This window comes from Eschrichtius robustus, chromosome 4, assembly GCF_028021215.1.
Source record: "Eschrichtius robustus isolate mEscRob2 chromosome 4, mEscRob2.pri, whole genome shotgun sequence".
NCBI classification, from domain to species: domain Eukaryota; kingdom Metazoa; phylum Chordata; class Mammalia; order Artiodactyla; family Eschrichtiidae; genus Eschrichtius; species Eschrichtius robustus.
Window position 1 is genome coordinate 9072884 of NC_090827.1, and position 21526 is coordinate 9094409.

The 21526-nt window shown below is 37.9% G+C and overlaps 1 protein-coding gene and 1 long non-coding RNA gene across 2 annotated transcripts in view; one reads left to right on the forward strand and one right to left on the reverse strand.

The window, feature by feature from the left end:
- The window catches only part of LOC137763584 (uncharacterized), a 191400-nt gene extending 184372 nt beyond the window's left edge, over window positions 1-7028 (reverse strand). Inside the window, exon 1 of the long non-coding RNA XR_011073818.1 lies at window positions 6938-7028. This is a non-coding gene — a long non-coding RNA (uncharacterized lncRNA). The remainder of the gene's footprint in view (window positions 1-6937) is intronic.
- A 2288-nt stretch (window positions 7029-9316) lies between these two features.
- SPP1 (secreted phosphoprotein 1) lies at window positions 9317-17351 on the forward strand. The gene is made up of 7 exons (XM_068542420.1): window positions 9317-9560; window positions 10675-10742; window positions 10855-10893; window positions 13270-13350; window positions 13640-13681; window positions 15256-15549; window positions 16523-17351. The coding sequence occupies exons 2-7, from the start codon at window positions 10689-10691 to the stop codon at window positions 16922-16924; spliced, it is 912 nt and encodes a 303-aa protein (XP_068398521.1). The 5' UTR covers window positions 9317-9560; window positions 10675-10688; the 3' UTR covers window positions 16925-17351.
- The last annotated feature ends 4175 nt before the right edge of the window (window positions 17352-21526 follow it).

Consider the following 21526-nt stretch of genomic DNA (forward strand, 5'->3'; position numbering starts at 1 on the left):
AAGAGCTACACACAGATAGCCATAGGTTCACACGTAGCTCGTACAGTAGAATCAAATTTAACTGATTTTATTTCCCAGTCCTAGTTCTCCTGCTCACATGGTTAGCACTCAGGATAGAAGACAGGACCCCAAGAATTAAATGAGTTGCCCAATTTTATGAAACTACTATGAAGGTAAAATATATTTTAGGCAAATAGACTTCCTGTGTGTATGATTCTTATCCTTCTTCTTAAAAAGAAGTTAAATGTTTTCATTAATTTACATCCCCAAACTTTCAAAGATTATGAGATTTAAATGAAAGTGTGTCACTTTCATCTTTCTAAATTCAGAATGTCATCATCTCTAAAATATAAGCTGGATTCTTAAGTGACCAAGCTTGATGAAGCAAGATGTATGTTTGAAATCTTTCTAGAGGTTAAGACACCACAGTTTCACTTGTGTCTGAACCAACTCCACATAAACAAAGTAAAGTGAAACCCCAGCCTGAGACGCTCTGGCACTGTCTAAAAGTGGGAAAAGGCCACCTTTCTGATCCCAGCCTCCACTTCCTCCCAACTGAGATGAGTGGGCGTTCCAGCTCTGCTGAGATGCCATACACGACCTCTTTCACTGCCTCACTAAGAACTCTGGCTCACCCCTGGCCAAGCTATGATCCACAGACCAAAAGACCACTACGGTTTGGGGAATATCAGTGAACTATACAAGGAAGTGTCAAAACTCCAGCTCCCAAACATACACAGTTTCTAACTTAACCTACCGTTTCCTCTAATTATGGTCATCTCCATAGCGGGAACCATGGTGAAATGTTTTAAAACTCTTCAAGTTTCCTAGAATTCACCACTTACACAATATTTGATCTGGTAAAAGGCAACGAAGACTAAAATTAATCTGTAAACACATTCCTAGCAGGGAACAGAAGTCATCCAAAACCTTCAGAGAACACGACTTCAAGTTCTCAAATATAACTAGGTAAATTGCTCTTAACTTCATCTCTACTTGCCCGTCTGCCCCTTGGTGAACACAAGGCCAGAAAACAAAAGGTACCCAAAAGACAGGTGGTCTAATTAAGAAATAAAAGCAAATGATGACGTGTGAACAATCAGAAGTTGCAAGATCAATTTATTATTTACTGGAGATAACTGTAGCCTCTCTCTTCTCATAGGCAAACTAACGTAACAACATTTAATGGAGCTTGCAGTATAATCAAGAAAGAACTCAGTTTCCCAGGTTTCCAACATTGGACTCTATCCACTAAAACCTGTATCAAGACTAAGTCTCTTCTGGTAAAAGTGGGAAAAACAAAAACAGACGATCAAGAGAAACCTGGTATCCTAATCACTTAAGATATCTACTGGTACTACACACCGTCACCTTTTAGAATTGAGTGATGTACTTATTGTATAAAATAATCAACTCCGATTTTAATATATGAGAATTTCACAAGGACTAATTCAGTGCTTTAGAAATGGGGAATCAAAAATGAATAGAAATTTATATAGATAGGAATTATAATATAGAAATCATATATATACATGTGTGTGTGTGTGTGTGTGTTATGGCACCACAATTTAAATCCAGTCTCATGTGTCTAGTGATCTGGCACACAGATACTAACATTCAAAAACTATGGATTGAACATTATTATGTGTACAAGTTTACATTAATTAAGGTAACACCTGCTATTATAACAGATAACAGTGATATAAGGCAACAGAAGCATGTTTCTGGTTCATACACTATCCAATACCAGGGTTCCCAGTCAGCAGATAGTTCAAGCTACCTCCTCCTTGAATTTCTGCCCTCCAAAAATGCTTCAGAGTCCTCTCCATTCAGTCAAATGGTGAAGAAGAAGACTATGGAGGAGACACACTTAGTTTTTAGGCACTTCAGCCTAGATGTGAAACATATCACTTTATTTCACATTCCATTGGCAAGAGCTAGTCACATGGCCACACCCAGGTGCAAGAAAGGCTGGGAAATGTAGTTTCATCTGGGCAGCTGCTTCCCAGCAACTACTCTGAAGAATATGAATCTTCTGTGCACAGCCAGCGGTACCTACCACAATTATTATGGTAGATACTATAAGTACCAAATGTAGTAAGACATAAAGCTAACCATGAAATACGCCTTTGTCTAGATTTTCTGTACCTGTTAAAATATGGTGAGCAATTCACTCAAAATTTAGCTAATCAAGACAACTAATATTTAAGGTCATTATATGTATTAAGTATGAAGCTAACGATATTAACCCACAATCAGCAATCATGTATTTTGAATTGGTGATTCATAACAGTGTGAGATTAGGAGAGATGTATTAACATTCTCTCACATTGTGTCACGACCATACCATGACACTAGCTGGGTAGCATATGTGGAAAAATAAAGCTTTACATTTTTATTAGATTTGAACCTACTAGAGACAAGATTATTCAGTCTCTTTGTTTGTTTGTTTTGTTTGATTTTTATTTTATATTGGAGTACATTTAACAATGTTGTGTTAGTTTCAGGTGTACAGCAAAGTGATTCAGTTATATGTATACATATATCTATTGTTCTTGAAATTCTTTTCCCCCTTTAGATTGTTACATAATACTGAGCAGAGTTTCCTGTGCTTGCAGAGATTGAAGATAATCCTGTATACAGAAGTGACTGCAAGTAGATGGCTTCTATTATAATTAACTGAAAAATTAAGATCATAATACTGAATTCATAGATTGTTAAGCATATTAGACATAACATATACTTTCAAATCTAGTACATTATAGGTGTTCCATGAAAACATATATAATTCCCATTCTTATTGTTATTGTTTTGAATAGCTCTCCTTTTAATGAGCAAAGGCAGAAGTTCTGGGCTTATTCTTTGTTACCATAGAAAAGGTAAATTACAAGGAAGTACTTCTTGTGGAAAAAAACAAGCAGTAGGAATTTGTTAAGCATGAAATGGGTGAAAAGAGGAGAGAAATTGGTCACCAACTTTGATTCTTGAATAATTTCATCACGTACAAAGTGAAATTAATAGGTTGTTTAAACCAATCTCATCCACAGATGCTTGGAGATGAAGACAAGTGAGTGTGGGAAAGGGAAGTCTAAAAACACCTCCAGATTATGGAGAAGCCTGATGTTCCTGATCTGTTTGGCAACGAAACTGCCTCCTAAAACCACAGGCGGCATTTTCCAGGAAAGAAACAAGCCAACCTTTTCAGTTACTTTGTCCTTGATCTCCTATTCTTGGTGTAACAGAATCTGAAAGAAATTCATGTGACCCATATTGAGAAAATGCTTCTAGAAAACCCATTTTTGGGGAGGTAAGAATATAAAATTCTCAGAACATCAAAGATTGACTTGCTAGAGTCATACGTTGGAAGTGATTTCCCTCCTTTTTTTAAAAAAAAGGTTCTATTTTTATTAATATTATTATAAAAATACATTAATTTTTTTATCCATGATTTAAAATATAGCAAAACACACATGATAGCTTACTCAAAAACATGTTGACGACTCTTCAGCTTTTCACATTACAGATTTTTTGTGTTCAAATCTTCCCTTTCTGGTTTTTAACCTGAACTTCTCTTACAATCTTGATGCCATCTCTATTTCTACAAACTGTTTGCTCTTCCTGTTGTAATATCAACATTTCATTACTCATGGATTTCAAAAAAACATAAAATCGCAGACCTTTAGAGCTGAAACTGACATTAAAAATCATCTCAATTAACTTTATCATGAAACCTGAGACCCAGACAAGTTAAAGGGCTTGGCCAAAACCCCTTAGAGAAGGAAGGCCGGCCCTGGCTCTTCAAATCCTGCAATAGCATTTTTAAATGTGTATATAAATTGTTCTGAGAACCCAGCAGTTGCTGCAGCTCCCTGGAGCTGATAGTGAATGCAAGTGTTAGCTGCAGTCCCCATAGGTTTAAGCATTATTAGAGCAGTGCTCCTTCATTCACTTGTTGCCCAGACATTTAGTGAGTCCTAGTAGGAAACTGTGGATGCAAACGTGAATTAAGACCCAGGCACTACTCGAGGGACTTGACTTATTAGTGTTAGGAAACAAGCATGGTCGGGCAATGAAGTATCATAGGGGCTGTGCTAGATCGTGCACAGCGTGCCTTAGGTGTACAAAGGTGGGAGTGGTTATTTCTATTTAGGTCAAAAAAGGCTTGATAGGGGATGCCTTTATGCTTGATGTGAACTAAGTCTGGAAAGATGTGAAAGTATTTCACAGGCTGGTATGGATGGGACTGGAGGGATATTCTAGACATGGGGGCCATGTGCTGTGACAGAGGCACGGGGACTTGAGAGTGCGTGGCACACCAGGGAGCGCCAGGGGGCTCTGTGTGCTTGTCCCGTGGTGTACAAGGAGGGGAGCTGGTGGCAGAGAAGGCTGGAGAGACAGAGGATGCTGGATCTCAGAGGACCTCATGTCCTATAAAAAAAATAGCATTCACCTGGCCAGCCTTCTTTGGTTGCAGGAATCACGCCTGAAGTTCTCAGGCCTAATCCATTCTGCCTGATAGCAACTTCTTATATGACCCAGAGGATAAGTTCAATTGGGGGTTTTATGAAAGCAACAGAAAATAATCATCATTATTCAACTTACATAAGAATTATACACATTTATTATAGACTTAAATTTTTTCATTAACTGCATAAGTATTTGTTGGCACGTAAATTGACGAGGGATAAGAATGTCTTAGACCTGACATCTATTGAGGAATTCGAGGATTAAATAAGAAGTCAAACTTTAGTCACTGATTATTTTAAATAATGTCTTTTTAAGACGTAAATGTTATGCCATGGAATAGGGACATTCATGTGAGGTATTCCTTAATTGGAATTGGCAAAACAAACAAAAACTCGTAGCCAACTGTGGCTAGAAAAATACCTGATGTAGCTGGTTCCTCTGTTGTCCAGCTTTTGTCCCCTTTCTTCCGATTTTCTTCTGTTTTGTACAGAAATGGTCACTTTTTCATATCAACCTCATAATGAATTCTCTACCAAAAATTACTCCAACATAGGATTTTAAATAAGAATTCTCATAAACTGATTTCAGAGAATGATTTTCTCCCCTCAAATACATTCTGCAAAATGCCTGTCACTGGCTGCTTAGTGCGGCAACCAGTGACCAGAACTTACAAGGGTCTGCAGCTGCTAGACTTTCTATTTCTACATCTCTTCAGCTTTCCACCTGCCCCTCTCTGGGTCCTCTCTGACTGCAGGCTCCTGGATTGTTGCCCATGTTGCTGCAGGTGTAGAGTCCCATGCTGCTTTGATTGCTATTGGATGGGAAGAAACACTTCTTGTTTGATGCCAATCCCGAAACACCCATCCCTTCAACACCAGTGTAGACACAGGGTCTCCACCCTGTGCCTTCTCTGTCCACATCCCACTGAATTTACTGTTCAGCCACGCCCCCTTCACTCCATTGGCTGCACAAGTTGTAAATTTCTTAGTTGATCTTCATGAATAAATGGGTTCCAGGAGGGTAAGAAGGGTGTCATTTTAAGAAAAATAATAATAATTTAAGTCCACTTTAAAGAATCTATCATTTAAAGAATGTTAGAATGGCCTCAAAGTTAGTGATGATAATTTAACAAAGAAATACTGCTAGATTCTTGAGTACTGGCAAATAATAGCTATCAATATATGATTATGGACTCAAGCACAGTGCCCATGCATTATACTGATAAGCAAGAACTATATGCTCCGAATTAGTTGCTATGGATGGAGAGTTGAGTGGTTAATCATTAACAATTTATTGAAGAATTATTTACTCTATAACAATTCTATGGGTCTAAAATGAAACTTTTTTCTTTTGTTTTAAGTGATGTTAATGTTTCTGATAGTAAGACCATTTTTAAAATTTTGTTGACTAATTTATTGAGCAATGGGATAAAAAGTTTTATGGCACGTCTATTTTGTATTTCTGAAATGTTCTACTTTCATGTCTGAACTTAAAAAAAAAAAAAAAAGCCTTCTTATTTTCAACCCTTGTTTTCCTCCCTCTGATAAATAATTCCCTGCTTCCCTAGTCTATATATGATGAAATGATGAGTGGTAGGCTTCTTATTAGATATAATTCCCAACTTCTCTGACAGATTGGCAATGGTACCAAGATCAGCTTCTTTTATCTGAACCTTGACTTAAGGGAAAAAATAATTATTTACAGAGCTGAAAGAGTTGAAATAGTTTATTATACTTAGTAAAATAGAAATATCCAAATAAACTAGAAGTCAGTATAATAAAGCCCACCAAAACAGTTGGACACTTAAATTTTCCTATTATATGAGAATTTTCATGTAATTCGAGAAAAAAATATGTTTTTTGTGTTTCCACATATCCTCTTATAGTGTCTATATTTTATGATCACAACCCACTCTTCATTCCAGTTTAACAACTAAACTTTTTCCTTTCCACATACAAGATTTAGAAGGCATTTGATCATGTTGACCTGATTTTAACAACCCAGGATTAACCTCATCGAGAATGGAAATAATGTGGAAATGCTACAGATCAAGCCTCTCCGATTCAAATCATTTAACACATTAATTCTGACAGCTGGAAAATCTTACTCGGAAAAAAATGTCAGCAGCATGCCTAATGACGAAAAGCAAGAAGCATGGGCCTCTCCAAAAATCAGAATGACGCACTATCCATCTCATACTTTACAGAACTGCCTCTATCGCAAATCATTTCATCCTGTCATCTCTGAAGCATCCCAGACACGTTCTTTAACCATGAATTCACAAGCCTTTACTCTGAGTGAACCTCGGAATCAGCAACCTCTTGAGCAAGCGTGGGAAACGGGGAAGGAGCCCATGGCGTTCACCTGGGTTTGCTGAAGACAACAAAGCAGAAAAGAATGCTTTGCTTCCCTTGGCCTCTGTGTTCCCTGTTAATATGTAGCGGCTCATTGTTGGGAAATATTTCCTCACCTGACGTTCCAAGAAATGGAGGCCCTCACAGTTGTTTTATGGCTCAGTCATTAAACGCATGAACGTTCCATCCTGCCGGAATCACTGACGGAACCGGACTGTGGTCTGAAGTCCTTCTCGGAAACGCTGCCACCATGTGGCACGTTGGCGCTATGACCGGAAGAGCCCTATAGGTCATGTGGTTCATCTCAAGATGGCTGGGCTCCAGCAGAATCTATTCCTATAACTTCCTAAGTTCCTGTTAAATCACTCCCGCGGGCAAAGGGTAAACCATAGTGAATCCTGTGGAAATCTTGGGGTTTTTTTTAGAATATGTGAACTTCCCTCCGCTACACTGACAATATGACAAACTGAAGTGGGTTATGTGTTTAAAGGGAAAAAAACAGTTTTTAAGAGCAGAAATAAGAAATCTGTTTTTGCAACGTTATTACCCGTGTGCTTTGTATTTTATGGAGATAGCTGCCATCTGAATTATTAAAATGTGTGCTTAGAAACACATACAATTTAAAAGTGATACATTTCCTCCCACCAAGTGTCTACAAACCTATGGATTAGTTACGTTAACACTGCAAAAAATTATTCACCCGTATTTATATTAAAAGTAATACTTGGGGGCTTCCCTGGTGGCACAGTAGTTAAGAATCCGCCTGCCAATGCAGGGCACACGGGTTCGAGCCCTGGTCCAGGAAGATCCCACGTGCCACGGAGCAGCTAAGCCCGTGCACCACAACTACTGAGCCTGAGCTCTAGAGCCCACGAGCCACAACTACTGAGCCTGCGTGTTGCAACTTCTGAAGCCCGCGCGCCTAAAGCCTGTGCTCCACGACAAGAGAAGCCACCGCAGTGAGAAGCCCGCGCACCACAAGGAAGAGTAGCCCCCATCACCGCAACTAGAGAAAGCCCACGCACAGCAACAAAAACCCAACACAGCCAAAAATAAATAAATAAACTTATTTTTTTTTTAAAAGCAATACTTGGTAAATAGGAGTTGACACCTTAGATACAACCAATAATAAATAGGAACATTTAACTTTAATCTCACTTTACACATGATTCTTACAATGGAGGTGTGAGATAAGTTAATACTGCAATCTCCATTTCACAACTGAGAAAGGTAGATGAAGAGGTCAAGTAATTTCAAAACAATATTAAATATTTAAAGTGGACTCAGAGCTCTGCAAACCCTAATTTCTGTTCCAATATTCAACCTTCAACTGTAATTTCTTTTCATTCAAACACCTTTTGAATACCCTGTAAAGTTTTTTTTTTAATATAGAATTTTCTTTTTAATTTTCTTATTAAGTAACCAACTTTATATATCCTGGGAGAAAAATTAGAAAAAGACAATTCAGAAATCTAATCCAGCCCTTCAGAGGTGTGCGAATTATCCTGTCGATGTACACAGTTTAAAAATCTTACATCTGATCTCATTCCAATAACCTATTCCATTTAAATGTACTACAAATCATGACTACCTGCTCCTCCTAAAAATCTTAATAATAGTTAACACACATACGCTGGTTAAAATAGGCAGGGTATTTGCATATATGTGCCAAGTATTTTTAGTTTTACACATACTAATTCACTTAAACCTCTCAAAACGTCCACGAACTGTGCATTTGACAGATGAAAACAGGTATAGATAGGCTACGTGATTTGCCCAAGGTCTCACAGCTAATCAGTGGCAGAGTGGAACTCAAAGCCACACTCTGGCTCCTGAAGCAGCACTTTCAAGCAGTAACCCTGCTCTCGGTCAGAAGCTGCTTTACTTCTGCCGCATTGAGAATAAATTACCTTTCTTCTGTTTTATATAGCAATTAGCAGATCCATCACTTCCAAACAATTCAAAGAGGGCGACAAAAATCCACGTCCTTGAAAGGTCAATGTAAATCCAATTTAATGAGCGTGAACCTGGATTTTAATGTTACTAATGCCATTTGTTTAAATGACAGGCTGCTACACACTTGAAATCACAAAACAGAGCTTAAGTGAAAATGGAGGAAGGGTTTCTGAATTCTTTGTATGTATCTGAACAATAGGCTGGTAGCTCTTAAATAAGTATAACTGTGAGGCAAATTTGGTTGCATATATTACCTTCATCTGTTATTTAAACCAAAAGAAACAAAAATCCATTCTATTTCATTTTATTTAAGACTGATTTAGATTATATTTTTATTCTAATCCAGAAATTATAGAGTCTTGGTAAGAACTAGTCATTTCCCTCCTTCCCTTTCTATGGGACGCCCTCGATACCCTTCCAGGATGCTGAGAGCCAATCCTATACACGAAAAAGCTGGTTAATGATATTGTGCGTAAGTAATGTTTTAACTGCAGAGTAGTCTGTGTGTGTGTGTGTGTGTGTGTGTGTGTGTGCATGTGTTTGTTTTGTAACCACAAAACCAGAGGGGGAAGTGTAGGAGCAAGTGGGTTGAGCAGTGGCAAAAAACCTCATGACACATCTCTCCGCCCCCTGCGTTGGTGGAGAACGTCTGGAGCAGCCTTTAAATTCTGAGAGGTCCTGGTTGTCAGCAGCAGGGAGAGGAGGCGGCCAGAGTGCAGCACTGAGCACAGACAGAATCAGCACCGCCTGGGACCGGGCTCTTCTCCGCCACCGCAGACCAAGGTAAGGCTGCAGTCTGCTGCTTGCTTGCTGTCCTATGTAGGCACTGTTTCATTTCATGGGGAAGGTCAAGCTGTAAGGGAAAGAGTTGAACAGTAAAAGGTGTTCATCAGACTTAAACGGCCCTAGTCTTCGGAATAAGCATGCCAGATCCAGGGCAGATCTCCTGCAGGAAAGGCGGCCGGCTATTTTGAAAGACAGTCGAATACAAAACTTAAAAAATATTTCCACGCCATCCTCAAAAGAACTGAAAGTACTTCTTGCCATCAGAAAAAAAAAGGAAATGTCTGTGCCCCTTTGGAATGATTCTATCTACATCATTTTAAATGGATAGATGATTGTGGAGACATTTAAAAGGAAAATGATTTTTAGTGCTAATGTAAACAAATGATAGTGCTAATTAGTTAATGATTTGACTTATCCTGTTTTCAAGGAAAAAAACCTTTCTGAGTATTTTCACCTCTGTATTTAGCTGTTAAAATTTATCCAAAATACCTGTATGACACAATTTAGACTTAAAAATAGGAAAGCTGTTTTCAGTGTTTTTCTTTTTCGTTTCAAATTTCTAGAATACCTTACTTAAATTACTAACTTTAGAGACAGCTTCATTTCACCTAAGTAACACCTTTTAAATAATTTAAGTTGAAAATCACATTTGAAATGCATGCTGGAAAATGGAGAAAGCAAGTTTCTTTCACAGTTTTATTTTCTCTCTTTCTCTTTGTGTTTTTCTTCTCTGAAAAATAAATATTCCCATTCCAGCTTATTATTTGAACTCAATTACTGTTGATCTGTTTTTAGGTTTAGATGGCTGGTGACATGAGGTAGCAACAGCATAATCTCTGAAACTCTAAATTTTAAAGTTGAATAAATATAGACTTGTAAAATTCCTCTCTCCTTGCCTAATAGGAAGAGATGGAGAATAGAGGAGGTGGCATTACAAATACTAACTCAAAACATCATAATATTAAGAAGAAAATTTTTCTCTAAGAAGTAGAGGGTATTTCTACAGAAAATATATATTTATTTGTGACGATTTTGTAATGTGGTAGCCTAAAAAAGCATCACTGTTTTAACCTAGGAAAAGATCAACTATTTCTTACAAAATATTTTGCAGGAACATTCATTACGATGAGAATTGCAGTGATTTGCTTCTGCCTCTTGGGCATTGCCTCCGCCCTTCCAGTGAGTACAGCTGAATCTTAAAGAAAATTCCTCAAAATAAATGAATTGTGTGTTTCAAGGTGCTAGGAACACATTCACACTGTAATCTTTCTTCACCTTTTCTGTTTCCAAGGTTAAACACACTGATTCTGGCAGCTCTGAGGAAAAGCAGGTGAGCATCTTTTAGGTTTATCATATAGTTAAATTATTTTTGCAACTGCTGCAAATGTGCTACAAACGTATGGCAATTTTACTTATTTTCATAGTCAAACAAAATAACTTATAAGTATTTATTGAGTGCCTGCTATGGTTCTAGGCCAGTACCAAGCACAGAATTGCTTTTAATTAATATAGTCTCTTAAAACCAAACTAGATTTTTTAATACAATAAAATGATGCTGTAGGCCTATCATTTATGTAAAATGAGTTCTATGAAGTTGTGTGACTTTTTGTTTCCATGAGTCAACATACTGTTCTAGAAGTAAAAAATTCCATCTTTTGCTTTACTTAGTGGCAAGCTAAGTTTAAAATTCACCTCACATATTGGAGAGTTGGCATAACCATAATATTCACAATATCTCCTAAGATATTTGCTAAGAAGCCCATTATAAAAAGAAAGTCTGTTTATGCTGTTTGTATCTATTGTGCTTATCAGATGACTTTAGATCACATTTTTCTAGCCAAACATAAGACCAAATCAAATTCTTTATTATAATTATTCGACCAGCACCATAGACGTACCTGCCCCTCCACAGGGTGAAACCGTGCCAGCCAAACAACAAACGGGCATTGTCCCAAGGAGCTTGGACAAAAAGGCACACAGAGTTCAATTCCAGATAAACAGAATAAAGGCCAACATAGAGCTGCCTGGGGTCACTGCAGTTAGACTGCTTAATGAAGATGTTAGGAGAAGTATTGCTGTGTGTGTTTGGGTGTGCAAGTGGGTATAAGTAAGTGTGTCTGTTTTCCAAGTGATTTAAGAACACAAGTGTTGAATCACAACAATAAGCCAGAAAATTAACATTTCCAGAGAAAATAGTGATCACACTTTTTGAGGCAACAATTAGTGCCTTTTTAATAGAATAAAATATGGCACATGAAGCCACAGCAGTATAAGTGGTTAAATGTTATTTAGGAGATAAGTGAAGAGCTCAACCTTCTAGAATCCTAGAAATCTAGAGCTAGTAGGAAAAATGGAAAGTCTGTAAAGAGACACCCCTGAAGATGAACACCGGTTATCTAGGAGTGATATGATTACTGGGTAGATTTTAGTTTGTTTTTCTTATCTATTTGTTCTTCATATTACTTTTTAAACATTACAAATTTATCTTATAAATACAGATAAAGCCTGTATTACAGGTATCATCAGAATAAATATGTACATTCAATGTAATCAATCATAACATTTATCTGTATAATATTTATATAAATATATATATTTTAAAGAAAAAAAAAAAAGGGGAACTTTGAACTCATCTAGACTAGTAGTTTTCACATTTTTTAGTCAAGGAACCCATTCTTTCAGCAAAAACTGTCATAGAAGCCCAATATGAAGCTGCTCTGGTTAGAGCCAACCATGGGGAAACCCAAAGTGCTACGACTGGTTTCCTTCCTGCTCTTCCCCTCCTTTGTGGCTGTGAAGGAATTCTTGGAACCCCCAGGGTAACTTTTCTCCGTGACAGAGATGTGAAGTGATTGCCCTGGGCTGTACAGCCCACCAGATGACACTTAATTCAGAGCAATTTCCACTCCTCTGCACTAGCATATTATTATCATTTTCCAGATAAATGACTTGGCCAAGTGAAAGGCCATTCCATTCATGTCTTTGGCACCTTAAAGCAATAGAACTTTTAGGCAATGGTGTTGATATTATATTTCTGCACTGCCCACTAAGGTAGCCACTAGACACATGTGACTATTGAACACTCGAAATATAGCTAGTGCAACCGAGGAACTAAATTTTTTTTAATTAACTTAAATTTGAATAGCCACGTGTTTCATGGCTAGAGAATGGCATACTGGACAGCACAGCCTTAGAGAGTTTCTCCTTGTTCCACAGAGACAGGAAACAAGGAAGATCAACACAAATTAAGGGCGCCTCTGCTTTAGCTGTGTTTCATCTGAGAGTAATTTCCGCTAACAAACATGGAACAGAAAAGCACAGTGTATCATCAATGTGGACAGCCACTGGATTTGAACCCTGGCTCTGCTACTTACTATCACTTAACTTCATTGTGACTGAGTTTCTCCTGGTCTGTAAACTAGGACTAATAATAATGATACCTATCCCAGGATTAAATGAATTAGTATTTGTAAATTACTTTGAAAGTGTGCCTGCCTCACCATAAGTGCTATGTAATGGTGTGTTAAATGACTCTACCAGAAAAAATAAATTATGAAAGATACAGCTAAGGCTCTAGTTGACTGAATAGTGCATATTATGCTTATCGATCAAGACTGGGGAAGTATAGTTGTTTTTTCAGCTTATCACTTAGAGATCCCTGTTTCTTTTTCTTAATAATGACAAATATGCAACTCTTTTTTTGTAGCTTTACAACAAATACCCAGATGCTATAGCCACATGGCTAAAGCCTGACCCATCTCAGAAGCAGACTTTCCTAGCACCACAGGTATTTTTAATTTTAATTAATTCTAAATATTAAAATTCTCACAATTAAAGAACCACCACCACAAAAAATAGCCACCAAGCAGGCCATTTGGGCTTGTTAAATGGATCTTTCCTGCCTGTTGGTAAACGTGAACTTAGGACACCAATTGATTTGTCATGTTGTCTTCCTGCTTAAGCCATCCACCAATGAGGCTAAAAAATAAGACCTGCTTTGTATGGAAAAGGCTAACTTTTGAATTAAAAAGTTAAGAGAGTATGATGTACACTGATTTGTACCCTTCCTTCTTCAGAATACTGTGTCCTCTGAGGAAACTGCTGACAACAAGCAAGAGGTGAGGTTCCACTTTGAATCCAAGGTCCATCATGTCTGGGAGGGACTAAGGAAGCAACTCTTTCTCCTAGTGGCATTGCCTGGGTTCAATTCTGGCAAAATTCCATTAAAAAATTCTCCAGTAAATGCCCTGCCTATCCACTGGCCTGAAATTCCAGGGGTGCATAACATTCCCTACCCAAAGCCTTGAACTTTCTGCAGACCTGATTATACTGGGCCAACAGTATGGTGGGCTCTAGGTCAGGGATGGTGGAAGTAGAGCCTTTACTGAGTGGAGTGGAGGTGCGGGTATAGGAGAAATATTATGGGATGGGCTCCTGGTAGCCCGATTCATATTTGTCTCATTTCTCTGAGTGACTCTGCCACCACCATCCAAGGGAACAATAGGAACTAGGAACTTTCTCCTCAAAACCTGCATCTTGAGACCCACCCTCCCTTCCTAACATGAGCTCAGCCAACCATAAAAAAAAAAAAAATATTTCCTGTCTAAAACTTGCTCACAAAAAACACAAGTATTTACTAAATGTCAGAAATACCAGGTTTCAAATAAGTTTAGTGTGGCAGGAAATGTTTACTAATGTCTGTTGTTTGAAATACTAAGCCTCTTGCAATTTATTTAAGATATTTTGTTGCTGTCATCTAATATCTGGTAAGCATCTAATTAATGCCTACCGAAGCCAAGACTTTGACTCCAGGAACGTTTCCGTTGCTAACATAATGGTTTATTTAATAACTATTCTTTTTATTGGAATTATTAATGTATTTGCTAAGCAAAGGGATAACTTAAATTTGTTTTCCTTAAGATTCTATTTGAAGATGCTAAGAATTTCTAATAAGGAAAGTGAGATAAATGACCCAATATATTTGCAATCAGAAGTGTGATAGACATTAACTGGTTAATTGAGCTGCAGTTTATACACATGGATAACAAAGTCGCCTTTTGATTATCCAGGCTAATAGGGAGGAGTTTTAGGTTTGGGGGTAAGCATTGATACATGGATGCTCTGATCTCCTGAGAATTGTCATAGAAAAAAACAATCTCACAATTATGTATCTCTATTTACTGCATTATTGAATTTGGTAAATTAAATAGTGTCTAAAATGAACAAGGAAAAACATGTTATCGATATAAATTTATAACTCATACATTTGGCTTGAAAATAATGTTTATGAAAAAGCAAGAAAAATGCCTCAGAATAGGATTCCATTTATCCTTGTGTTAAAAGGGAAATTGGAAGATGCTCACTTTGGCTCTTAAAAGCCATTGAGTGCTTTCTCGTGAATACAAAGATTCTGAAACTGGGACTTCCCTGGCGGCCTGGTGGTTAAGACTTCGCCTTCCAAGGCAGGGGGTACTGGTTCGATCCCTGGTCAGGGAGCTGAGGTCCCACGTGCCTCATGGCCAAAACACCAAAACATAAAACAGAAGCAATATTGTAACAAATTCAATAAAGACTTAAAAAAAAAAAAAAAGATTCTGAAACTAAATAAAGATAGTAAAAGGCTAAGGCACCGTAAAGGCTAAAGGAAAATTAAAACCCTTACACCAATTTTTCCGGCCACCTTGATTTTTAGACCCTCCCGAGTAAGTCCAATGAAAGCCCTGAGCACACAGACACTGTGGATGACGAAGAGGATGGAGACAGCCAGGACACTGACGCAAATGACTCCAATGACGCTGACCATTCCGACGAGTCTCACCATTCTGATGAATCTGATGAAGTGGTCACTGATTTTCCCACTGACGTTCCAGCAACCTCCGTTTTCACTCCACCTGTCCCGACTGGAGACACATACGACGGCCGAGGTGATAGTGTGGCTTATGGACTGAGGTCGAAATCTAAGAAGTTCCGCAGGTCTGAAGTCCAGGTAAATCCTTGAACAAGACACATGAGATGGTTATGAGTAGAGCCCAGTTCTAGGGAACAAGGGTCTGCATGCTCATTTGTTCATTCATTCAGCAAGTATTATTACTTTATGATCATTGAATACAAAACCTTTTCCCACTTGGTGGTTTTAGTATTAAAGTCCACATAATTTCTCCCTAATTTTGTCTCTCAATCACAATGCTATTTTTCCAAATCCTGGTTATAAAGCACTTATTCTATTTGCTTTTTTATTTATTTATTTTTAAAATTTATTTATTTTATTTATTTATTTTTGGCTGTGTCAGGTCTTTGTTGCTGCGCATAGGCTTTCTCTAGTTGCGGCGAGTGGGAGCTACTCTTCGTTGCAGTGCGCAGGCTTCTCATTGCAGTGGCTTCTCTTGTTGCGGAGCACGGGCTCTAGGCACGTGGGCTTCAGTAGTTGTGGTGCAGGGGCTCAGTAGTTGTGGCTCACGGGCTCTAGAGCGCAGGCTCAGTAGTTGTGGTGCATGGGCTTAGTTGCTCCACGGCATGTGGGATCTTCCCTGCCCAGGGCTCGAACCCGTGTCCCCTGCACTGGCAGGCAGACTCTTCACCACTGTGCCTTCAGGGAAGCCCTCTATTCACCTTTTTAAATTAAAAAAGGATCTGGATTTAGCACATAGCCCTGCCATGTACTAGTCCCTTTACTTTTAACTTTCGATTCATTTTCCCTTTATGTAAAACAGATAATGAGACCTTCCTCATGGGTTTCCTCTCATACAACATTGATGTACCTATTGAACTAGAGGAGATGACATAATGAAAGGACTTGGTTTGAAAAAATGTAACATGCTAGTATTATTTTTTTTGCTTCAGCCAAATTTAGACATTTTTAGAGAATACGTTGGGCTGAAAGTTAGAAAGCAGAAGAAAATTACAGTGTTCCCATCTCTGGCTGTTTATTGAATTCTTCTCCCGTTTGTGCTGTGATTCAGTATCCAGATGCCACAGAGGAGGACGTCACGTCACACGTGGAGAGCGAGGAGGTGGGTGATGCACCCAAGGCCATCCTGGTTGCCCAGCGCCTCCACAGGTCTTCTGACTGGGACAGTCGCGGGAAGGACAGTCAGGAGACGAGTCAGCCTGACGACCGCAGTGTGGAAACCCACAGCCGCGAGCATTCCAAAGAATTCAAGCTGAAGGCCGGGGATGACAGCAGTGAGCGTTCCGACGTGATTGAGAGTCAGGATAATTCCAAAGTCAGCCATGAGTTCCACAGCCAAGAATTCCGTAGCCGGGAAGACAAGCTAGTCCCAGACCTTAAGAGTGAAGAAGACAAACACCTGAAATTTCGCGTTTCTCATGAATTGGATAGTGTCTCTTCCGAGGTCAACTAAAAGGAGAAAAATACAGTTTCCTACTTTGCTTTTAGTAAAAAGAAAAAATACATTATAGCAGAGTGGGACAGAATATGAAATGCTTATTTCTCTGCTTAGTTGGTGAATGTATATGTGTGTGGATCTGGAAACAGATCATGGTTTTGATCATTAGTTTAGTGTGTGACTTCATGGTAACACCCTTGTAAACTAAAAGCGTCAGGGTTTAGCCTATGTTCTTTCCACCTAAGAAATGCAAACCATCACTGCATTTTAATGTTTGCTACCCTTTTATGAAAAGAAGTTTACGTAGAAGCAAAAAAAAAACTTTTACACACTTAGAGAATATAAAATTTCATGTCACTATGATCTTTTGTTTTTTAAATTAGTTTATATTTTGTTGTGATTATTTTTGTTGGTGTGAATAAATCTTATATCTCGAATGTAATGAGAGTTTGGTGATGTCAATTGCATTTCTTATTTGATTCCCTACAGTTGCCTAGCAATTAATACATGTAATCATTTTAATTAATGTGCTGGACTTAGTAGACAGCAATCTAAGACCTTCTGGATCAAACATACAGCCCCTGGCTGAGCTAAAGTTCCCAGTCAAGGAAACAGGAGTCAAGTGGAGGCTGATATTCAGCCAGAACTCCTCCAACTATGCAGGGCTCTGTAGGCCACTTCCACTGAGTGAGAGCAAACTTTTCCTAATTTTCACAAAGCTGATGTAAAAGCTAATGAAAGCTTAGACGCAATCACAAATCAATTTTATTGTTTTTTACCATTCTCCATTCATTTTCTCAGTGAATTTATGCTTTCTTGCCCTTGGACTACAACTTGGTAAGTCCCATAGCTATTCTGATCACTTACAGATAATAAACAAATAGTCCCTTTGTACTGGAAAAAACCTAAAAGCTAATAATCAAAATTTTCAACTCCATTCAAAACTAAAAGTCCTGGAAACCTGAAGTGGAGCAAGTGCCTTATTTCTATGCCTTGCTCCTCTGCTCTTCTTAAGACTAGAAATCTCATTGGAAATCTAAAAATTCTCTATCAAACAACTCTTGGGACAAAAGGGGAAAATTTTTAATTGCAGAATTTCTAAAAAATAGTTCTAATGAAAACATAAACTCAATAGAGTACAGTTAAACCGGTGATCACAGAAAATCCATAGCCTTAAATTCTTGCAGCAACAATAAAAGAATGAAAATAAGGATACTGAGCTGCCATCTTAAAAATTAGAAAAGAGCAACAAAGTAAAGCAAAAGAAAGCACAGGGAAGGAAATAATAAAGTTAAAAGTAATAGGGAACAGAAAAAATAGTAGAAATTAATAAATCAAAATGCTGGTTCTTTGTTAAAAAAAAAAAATCAGCACCACAGATAAACCACTAGCTAACCCAATAAAGGAAGAAGGGTAGAAAGCACAAATAGGAAATAAAAAGAAGGAGATAACCAAGGACATGAGGAAGTTTTACAAATCAGAAGCAACTTATATTTTGCACAACTCAGTACAAGTTAAACAGAAAACCTAGATGAAATAGATTATTTCCTAGGAAAATAAAATTTACCAAAATTAACTTTGCTAATCATAGAAAACACAAATAGACAAACTTCTATAGTGGAAAGAGAAAAAGTTATCAAAGAACTAACTATAAAAACTAGACCCAAATGATTTTACAGTGGAATTTTATCAAAACTTCAAAGACCAGATAACCCTAATACCATTTAAATTGTAGCAGAAAAAGAAAACTCTCAAATGATCTTTATGAAACAAGTATTACTTTGACACTCAAACCTGGTAATGATTGCAAACACACACACACACACACACACACACACACACACACACACACGTATAAATCAGTCTCACTCATAAGTAGCAGTGGAAAAATTCTAAATAAACAGAATCTAAAATCAAGTTTAAAGAAGGCATCATAATCAAGGGCGATTTATACCCAAACAATGATGCTTCAATATTGGTAAATTCATTCCTATAATTCACCATATAGTTAGATCTAGGGAGAAAGATGTCAAATGATTAGACTTATAGATGATAAAAAAGAATTTGTATCAGTCAGCTATTCCTGTGAAGATAATGAGTAACAAACACCCTCAATATCTAAGTAGCTTAGGACATCAAATATTTTTCTTTTTCTCCTTCAACAGTCTGTGGGTTTGCAGGGGTGGTTGTACTTCAGGCTGCAGGATGGACTCAGGTCTGCTCCATATGTCTCTCTATCTAGGATCAACTATCCAGGGCATGTCTGTCTTTCTGATGGTAGAGGCAGGAACAGAAGACAGGTGAGCAGAAACATATGATGCTTTGGGCTTAGAACTGACACACTGTCACTTTTGATCAAATCCCATTGTTCAAAGCAAGTCATACACGTAGAAAGCAAACTTATGGTTACCAAAGGGGAAAGGGGGGGAGGGCTAAATTAGGAATTTTGGATTAGCAGATACACACTATATAATAGATAAACAACAAGGACTTACTCTATAGTACAGGGAACTATATTCAATATCTTGTAATAACCTATAATGGAAAAGAATCTGAAAAAGAATATATATATATATATATATATATATATATATATATATATATATATATATAACTGAATCATCTTGCCATACACCTGCAACATTGTAAATCAACTATACTTCAGTTAAAAAAACTAAAGACAAAGCAAGTCATATGATCAAACCCAATATCAATGTACAGGTTAAGTACAGTCCCCACACAGTGAATCATGAACGAGGAAGGGAAAAAAGAATCGTGAACAAATAATAAAGTGTAATACAGCCCTTGACAAATTTCAACACTCATTCATAATTTCATAAAAATAAAATAAAAATTAAGGGACACTTCCTTGACATGAAGAAATATTTTATATCTCAGCCCCAAACCTGCACCATACCTAATGAAGAAACATTACAGGCATTCCCATTAAGATCAAGGACGAAGCAAGTATGTCCTTTCTCTCCACTACTATATAACATAGGTTTGGAGATATAAGCTAATAATAATAAACATTTAGATGCATAAGAATTGAGAAATAATTAATTTATATCTTTATGTAGATTATATAATACAACACCTAGAAAACAGAGAATCAGTGCTAAAAATAAAACTAACCAGTTCTGAAATATAGCATGGTATAAAATTTAGCTAAGAACATATACAGAAAAAGTACTAACGGTGACCATTCAAAAGGTATAATGTCATTTAATATAGAAACAAACAAAATAAAAGATAAAATACTTAACAGGAAATGTGCCAAAACTGTTTTGGAAAACTGTGAAACACTCCTATAGGACAAAAAAGAGGCCTTAAGCAAATAGAAACACATTGTTTGTTCTCATATAGGAAAATTCAACATCATAAAGATATCAGTTCTCCCTCAATAATATATAAATGCAATGTGATTCTAAATAAAATAAAAGTAAATTTTTCCCCCTGGAGCGATGCAAGCTAATTCTACAGTTCATATGGGAAAAAAAAACATGCAACAATATGAAGGAAAATCCTGAAAAATAAAAGCAATAAGGGAGGATTAGCCCTAACAAATATTCAATCAGACTATAAAGCCTCTCTGATGAAAACACTGTGGTACCAGCAAATAGAGTGAACCAAAAAGCAAGTCCTCATTAGACACCAAATCTACTGATACTTTGATCTTGGACTTTCCAGCCTCCAGAACCGTTAGAACGAAATGGTGTTTATAAGGCACCCGGTCTGTAGTAGCCCAGACAGACTAAGACACCACCATCCTGTCGTCATCATTAGTCAAGTGCACTGGGCTTCCAACGTACTTGCTTTGGTTGGCACTTCATCACAATCAGCCGTAGGTGATTGCTTTATTAACTGTGTTGTGGCGTGCCATCAAACACAAGGATCCCATTTCCCATCGGCAAGCGGCTCAGCACGGTACTCAGATCCGAGGGCATGACCAAGATAATCCTGAAATTGCATTTTTGAACGGTGGTACCATTAAAGACCATCCTCTGTACTGTATCAGTCAAGGTTCAGTGAGAAAACAAGAAACACACCAGTAATTTAAACAGGGAAAATTTAACATAAAGCATTATTAACTAGAAACAGGGGGTTAACCACAGGAGATTAAAAAAAAAAAAAAAGCCTTAACAATACCATAGGATTGAGAGTACTCAAATAAGGAACGATTTGGAGAGAGGCGCCCTCTCCCCCAAACTGAGATCAGACTTCATTAAAGAGTCTAGGGGATGACAGAGCAGTTTGCGGTCCATAGCTGGTGGGCTGAAGTCGCCAAACAGGGCACTTCCCACCGGAGTGCCAGTAAACTGAGGCTGGCAAGCAGGAAACTTGACGGTCCACGACTGAGCAGGAAACCGCCTGCCAGGATGCCAGCAAAACCAGCTGGAGAGTGAGCTGTACTAGACGTTCTGCAAGCACGTCACAGCAGCTGTTCTTCAGGAGCAAAAAGAGAGGACGCACACCAGCCCAAGCCGCCCGTCCCCTGCAGTGTCCTTCCAGTGCCCTCTGCTGACAAAGCCTGCCATTGTGCCAGCTGGCAAAGGAAACATGCTTACAGGATCCAACTCCAGTATTACAAAGTGGGACAGAGGCAATGGGCTCTGA

Bases quoted from the DNA above. Each gene is read 5' to 3' on its own strand.
- SPP1 (XM_068542420.1), top strand. From the start codon at position 10,689: ATGAGAATTGCAGTGATTTGCTTCTGCCTCTTGGGCATTGCCTCCGCC. The intron at 10,743-10,854 runs GTGAGTACAGCT...TCTGTTTCCAAG, and splicing joins GCATTGCCTCCGCCCTTCCA to GTTAAACACACTGATTCTGG. The intron at 15,550-16,522 runs GTAAATCCTTGA...GCTGTGATTCAG, and splicing joins TCCGCAGGTCTGAAGTCCAG to TATCCAGATGCCACAGAGGA.